Genomic DNA, 5,186 nt, shown 5'->3' with positions numbered 1-5,186 from the left:
GCCTGCGGAGGCGGCCCCGCTGGCGGCGGGCCCCGAGACGCGCCCGCGGCTCTCCCGGAGCCTGCCGTGCAAACCGGGGGGGAGGGAGGGGGGCAGCCGGGCTCATACGCTGGGCTGAGCACAGCAAAGGGGCACGGGAGCCTGGTAGCTCGGAGGAGACTGTTGGGGTTCCCCAGGCCTTCCACGTGGGTGGCTGGGTGCTTCTGGCACTGTGGTGGCATGGGTGCCATCACGTTGTCAGAGGAGCTGTTTCGCCGTCTGGCAGTAAGTTGCAGGTGATGGTGTTAAATCTGCGTAACAGGAGGGTTTACTCCTTTTGTTTGGAGATACTGTAGGTATTTTCTGCACTGTGTACATTTACAAAGACGATTTTGTGCATCTCGTCAGCCCTTTCATCTGGGATGTGAGATAAAGGCGTTTGATGGTGCAGTTCTTAGGGTACCCTAAAGCCCTGTCTTTTGTTATTGCTTAGAAGATGGCTTAGGGTTTTTTTTCTCTCTCCAAGTAGAAGTGGTCCAAGGGGAAAGTGAGAGACAAGTTGAACAACCTTGTCTTGTTTGACAAGGCCACCTATGACAAACTGTGCAAAGAAGTGCCCAACTACAAGCTCATCACACCTGCAGTTGTCTCGGAGAGACTGAAGATTCGAGGCTCCCTGGCTAGGGCTGCCCTCCAGGAGCTGCTCAGCAAAGGTAAGCGCTCAAAGCTGTGGAAGATCAGAAAGCAGCTTGAATTGGATGTTTTCTTTTCCTTGCTCACCTAGAAGATTTCGTGCTGCATCTGAAGTACGCAAATTGGCGTGTTTTTGATGAGCTGCTGCCTTAGCTTGCATTTCAGAAGTGCTCCGAAGTAAGGAGCAGCGGCTCTGCTGCATTCAGTGGCATTGCTATACTAAGAAAATTCTGCCAGAAGGATGGGTTGTGACATAACGGCTGCCAGACCTGAACAAAAGCCTTGTATAAGTGTGCGTGGTATTGGGTACCCTGGTGTTTCTTATTGCACGTTGCCCAGTCTGCTGCTTTAGAAGGGAGCACAGCGTCCACAGCGTCCTCCAGTACGCGCGCACTCAAATAATTTCTGTTTTTCATAGGCTTGATCAAACTGGTGTCCAAGCACCGAGCCCAAGTGATCTACACTAGAAACACAAAAGGTGGAGATGCGCCTGCCGCAGGGGAGGACGCGTAGGGAGGTGAGACGGCGGGCTCTGTGAAGGAGCTGGGTTGTGCTTTGTCAGGGCTAGTAAATGGCTACACACCATGTAACAGACAACTCCCGTGTTGCTTTGGATGGGCCGTTCCTCCAGACGTTCAGAGGACGTCGCTCGCACTCCTGAGCGACTTCCTGGGTGGCGTTACTGGAAATATCGGTTCTCCAGAATTAAAGAGCAATTTGCGATTTTGTCCCTTTTGCGCATCGGATGGGGAAAGCTGTGTGTGCTCTCCCGTCTCTCTGGGCTGCAGGGTACGCGGGCATGTGTCCTCCCTGCTGTCGGAAGGCACTGTGTCCAAGCGTTCTTGTTGGAGCCGAGCTTTCGGACAGTTTCCTTTGTGCTAGCTCGTTTTGACCCGATTGTCTGATTTGGGACTTCTTGCTTTCCAGGTTCTCCAGCGACCTCGTCAACAATGTGTCATATGTAGATGCACGCAATAAAATGATTGAAATAATTTTTCTTGCTTTTTCAAGAACGTGTACGTTTCATTATTGACGCATTAGTGATAGTGGATTCTGGTCCAGGCCACGGCCATCTTCCTCTAGCAGCGAGTTTTTGCATTTATACAGTGTTACGAATGTACCGTGAACACGCTTTTGTATTGCGAAAATGGAAGGAACTTGGGCATCGCCTACAGCAGCCAGCCAGCGACGTTAAACCATATTTGGTTCTAGTAGGAGGAAAATTGAAGCCTGTTTCTTGCATTGTAGGTAGGGAAGGTGCTAGTGGGATATTTTCATTATTTAAACTCCCTCTAACCAAGCCGTGCCCACAGATCTCTCTGTGTACAAGGCAACAGCATCTATCAGGTCAGCATCTAGTGGGGAAGCATAGATAAGCAGCTCTAAATAAGGCTGTATGTATTTTATTTAAATTAAAAGTAACAGCTGCCCACAGCAAAGGTCTTTAAGGCCTCCTTTCTTCTACTGAGGACTAATCAGTCGTCCTTTAGGTGAGGCAGAACGAGTGAAAGTAATATAAATTAGAATGAAAATATCAGGAGCAAGTCATCAGTTGCCCCCAGAGCAGGCCCTGCACCTGAAGCAAGTTTCAGTTGGTCTACCAACACAGGTTAAAAAAAAAAAAAGTATTTCTCAAAAATTTCTTTAACGGGATGCCATGCTACACATCAGTGTAGGACACGGGCAGCACACGCTGTACAAGGTAGGCTTTCTGATTGTGAAGATAACAGCATAGGCAGGAGACCTTCCTTGTTGGCAGGATCTGCCTTCGTGTTGCTTAAGACTTCAGAAATCGATGCTCAGATACACGCTGTGTGTCCGTTACAGGGGAAGTGGATCTGCTGCGACACCCCCTGGCAGAGGAGCTTTCAATAACAGTGCTCAACTCAGTATTATGCTCTGGTCATCCTGCCTTCCAGGGGTGAACACATCTGGATGTATGCATTAAGTAAGAGCGCTAAACTTGGCGGTGGCAGCGGCACCAGCAAAGCTGCAGCTACCTACAGTCCACCCTTCCACAACGGTCACAGCTTGGTTTCTGCGGCGCTCCTCTTCTGATCACCTTTTTTTCTTCTTTTCCCCCGATTCAGTTCTAAACTGATGCCTGAAAGAGAGCGTAGAAGTCAGAATGCAACAGCCCTTAGAGGGAGGTAATGAACGCTGCCTCACCTAACAAGTAAGATAGTGCTATGCATAGTGTTTTAGATCGGAAGCTCACTCAATGATTTTTTTTTCAGTTATCTCAGTGAGCTGTAGCAGTCTCTTCAGCTAGCTGACACAGATTTCTAGTGTATTACAAGGCACCAGCGGGACAAATGTGCGTATATGCACCAGTACGCGGGTCTGAAAGGTGAGCCAAGCTCAACAAGGCGGGCACCTTTGCGTGCGCGGCCTCTGCAGTCGCAACCGTGCTTCAACTCGCAAGTCACGCGTGCACTGCTCCAGGACAAGAGCGGCGCTCTGCCTGGATTGAGCACTGTGTGGCATAACGCGTTCGTGCGGTGGTAAGACGTCTCCTTACGCTTGCTGCTACCGCAAAGCCCGCTCTGTGAGTAGCTTGCATGGAAGGAAGCTGCACACCCTCTGCTCGGCATCAGTCCATGCTGCCCTGAAGCTTACCTGGACTGCCACCTCCTGCCATGATTCCAAACTCGCCCGAAGGAAGGGAGCCAGCTGTCGCCTGTCTGAGAGGTATGGTCAAAGTTGGCACCCACACGCTCCGCTGGGAGCTTTTTCAGCTTCTGCTTCTCCTCTAAAAATAGATTTTGTTAAGCAAAAGTTTTTCATTCAAATAGCTTTTGATTCTTTAGTGCGGTAAAGTGAACGTAAGGTTAACTGACATGTATACAACCTACTCACTTTGTTTGAGAAATTCCTCATACGAAGGTCCAATTTGTTGTTTACTTCCATCCTCTTCCTCTGTTAGCCATGGAGGTTTTGCTCCTAGAATCACGGGGAAAATGTATTTAGCCACTGAAGTTATCCTAAGCTCAAGATAGGGAAAAGCATCCCCTCTACCCCCTGTCCCTGCAGCTCGCCCTGCCAAGTAAGTGGCGAAGGAAAAGTAAACTTGGGGCTTTGTAAGAAAAAGAAGCTGGCTTGCCTCCGTTAAGGCCGTGGCAGGTCACACCCCAAACCATACACTCCACACAGCAGTAGCACCAACAGTTTTCATAATACGGAAGTGTTTTCTTCTCTAGTATGTCAAATGTTAGCAAAAGAGCGAGCACCTCCCAGTTACGCTGTAACTGCTTCAAAATTGCTTTCAGTTATCCCTGTTATATTTGCAAGCCAAGAGTTTTCAGTAGCAACCAAATGAGTCACGAAGCAGGCATGATTACCTGTGTGAACGTTTCCTTTCCCTTCTGTTTCCTGTTAACAGAAACATAAAACACCAATGAGAAACTGATGCTTTTAAGAATCTCTCTAAACAGAATGGCATTATGTGCATTCCCTTCCAGTATCAAGTTCTAAGGAGCGTTTGGGTTTTCTGTGCACGTTAAAGAACGTTTGCTTCATGAAACACAGGTCAACACTGGAGGACTGAAACTCTCAGCTAGTTGGTCGTCTGAATCTGCAAAGCTGCCTTTTTCAGCGACAGAGACTGCGACCCCTTGTTTTGCTCTGGAACACATGCTATATGTAACTTGCAGTTACTTAAGTCATGCTCATTAGCATGTCAGCCCTACCTGGTGGCCAATGAAGGTCAAAGCCTGGCCTGATTCCACCCAGTTTAAGTCAGGTCCTGGCTGCATCCCACTCGGGCCAGGCTGCTCTGCATCGTGAGAGGAGTCCCTGGAATACAGGAGCCAAGAGGCAGCCATCTGAGAGGTGAGTGACTGCCAAAGCCGGGCAGGCAAGAATTGTCCAGAGGTTTCTGGAGCAGAATTTGTATTTGTGTTTGGAGAGCTTTGCAGTCAGAAGGAAAAGGAGAAATGTTCTCGGGGGCACGATAATGTTAAACACTTGCACGTTATCACTGTGCTCGCTCCTTATGGCTGGTAGTGCTTACCTACGGAAGTGTGGACAGGAGAGTAATCTTTCTGCGGATATGGTGCTTACTATAGTCTAGAGGAAAGTTTGCGAAGGATCTGAATGAAGGCAAGATCCTAGTGATGACAGTGTCCACTCTGGCAGCAGCAGCAGCAAGCGAGGAAGACCGCTGCTGTGGCATGGTCCGGCATTTTGAGCAGGGTACGGGTTAGCAGCAATTTCAGGAAAATGGTTCTCACCTTTCAGGTCCTGCTGGGGGGCTGCAGACAGAAGGTCCTGCCCAAAGCTCTGGCTCTGTTTGAAGCTGAGTGTGATTCAGGAAAAAGGAACAATATTTCTGGTACTGAGCAGAGCCCCCACCCCCAGCCCCTCCTGAGAGCACCCGGTGCCGGTGGGGGTGCGTGGCCCCATCCCCGGTCCCTACCAGGGTGCAGCCAGGGCAGGATACGGCTCACCGACCTGGAGGGCGGCCTGCACCGTCTCCTGCTGCCTGCGCTCGGCTTCCCGGGTGCCCGCCGCGC

General features: G+C 50.0%; 2 protein-coding genes across 2 annotated transcripts in view; one reads left to right on the top strand and one right to left on the bottom strand.

The window, feature by feature from the left end:
• The window catches only part of RPS25 (ribosomal protein S25), a 2,144-nt gene extending 480 nt beyond the window's left edge, over positions 1-1,664 (top strand). The window contains exons 2-4 of the mRNA XM_019470471.1: positions 509-692; positions 1,091-1,189; positions 1,600-1,664. Of these exons, the coding sequence (XP_019326016.1) occupies positions 509-692; positions 1,091-1,185 (279 nt within the window). The 3' untranslated portion in view covers positions 1,186-1,189; positions 1,600-1,664. The remainder of the gene's footprint in view (positions 1-508; positions 693-1,090; positions 1,190-1,599) is intronic.
• Positions 1,665-1,767: 103 nt separating this feature from the next.
• CCDC84 (coiled-coil domain containing 84) lies at positions 1,768-5,178 on the bottom strand. Its single transcript, XM_009273364.2, has 7 exons — positions 5,125-5,178; positions 4,905-4,969; positions 4,362-4,467; positions 4,014-4,044; positions 3,532-3,615; positions 3,292-3,424; positions 1,768-2,776 (listed from the first exon to the last, which is right to left on the bottom strand). Exons 3-7 carry the CDS (start codon positions 4,425-4,427, stop codon positions 2,731-2,733), a joined length of 360 nt encoding a protein of 119 aa, XP_009271639.1. The 5' UTR covers positions 4,428-4,467; positions 4,905-4,969; positions 5,125-5,178; the 3' UTR covers positions 1,768-2,730.
• Between the last annotated feature and the right edge of the window lie 8 nt (positions 5,179-5,186).

The sequence above is a fragment of the Aptenodytes forsteri genome, unplaced genomic scaffold (genome assembly GCF_000699145.1).
Source record: "Aptenodytes forsteri isolate BGI_AS27 unplaced genomic scaffold, ASM69914v1 Scaffold187, whole genome shotgun sequence".
Classification (NCBI taxonomy): domain Eukaryota; kingdom Metazoa; phylum Chordata; class Aves; order Sphenisciformes; family Spheniscidae; genus Aptenodytes; species Aptenodytes forsteri.
The sequence above is the reverse complement of the archived record's forward strand: the minus strand, read 5'-3'. Positions and strand labels throughout refer to the sequence as shown.

Bases quoted from the DNA above. Each gene is read 5' to 3' on its own strand.
- CCDC84 (XM_009273364.2), bottom strand. From the start codon at position 4,427: ATGCAGCCAGGACCTGACTTAAACTGGGTGGAATCAGGCCAGGCTTTG. The intron at 3,616-4,013 runs GTAATCATGCCT...CCGTGATTCTAG, and splicing joins GAAAGGAAACGTTCACACAG to GAGCAAAACCTCCATGGCTA. The intron at 2,777-3,291 runs GTAAGCTTCAGG...GCTCTCTTTCAG, and splicing joins GGCAGGAGGTGGCAGTCCAG to GCATCAGTTTAGAACTGAAT.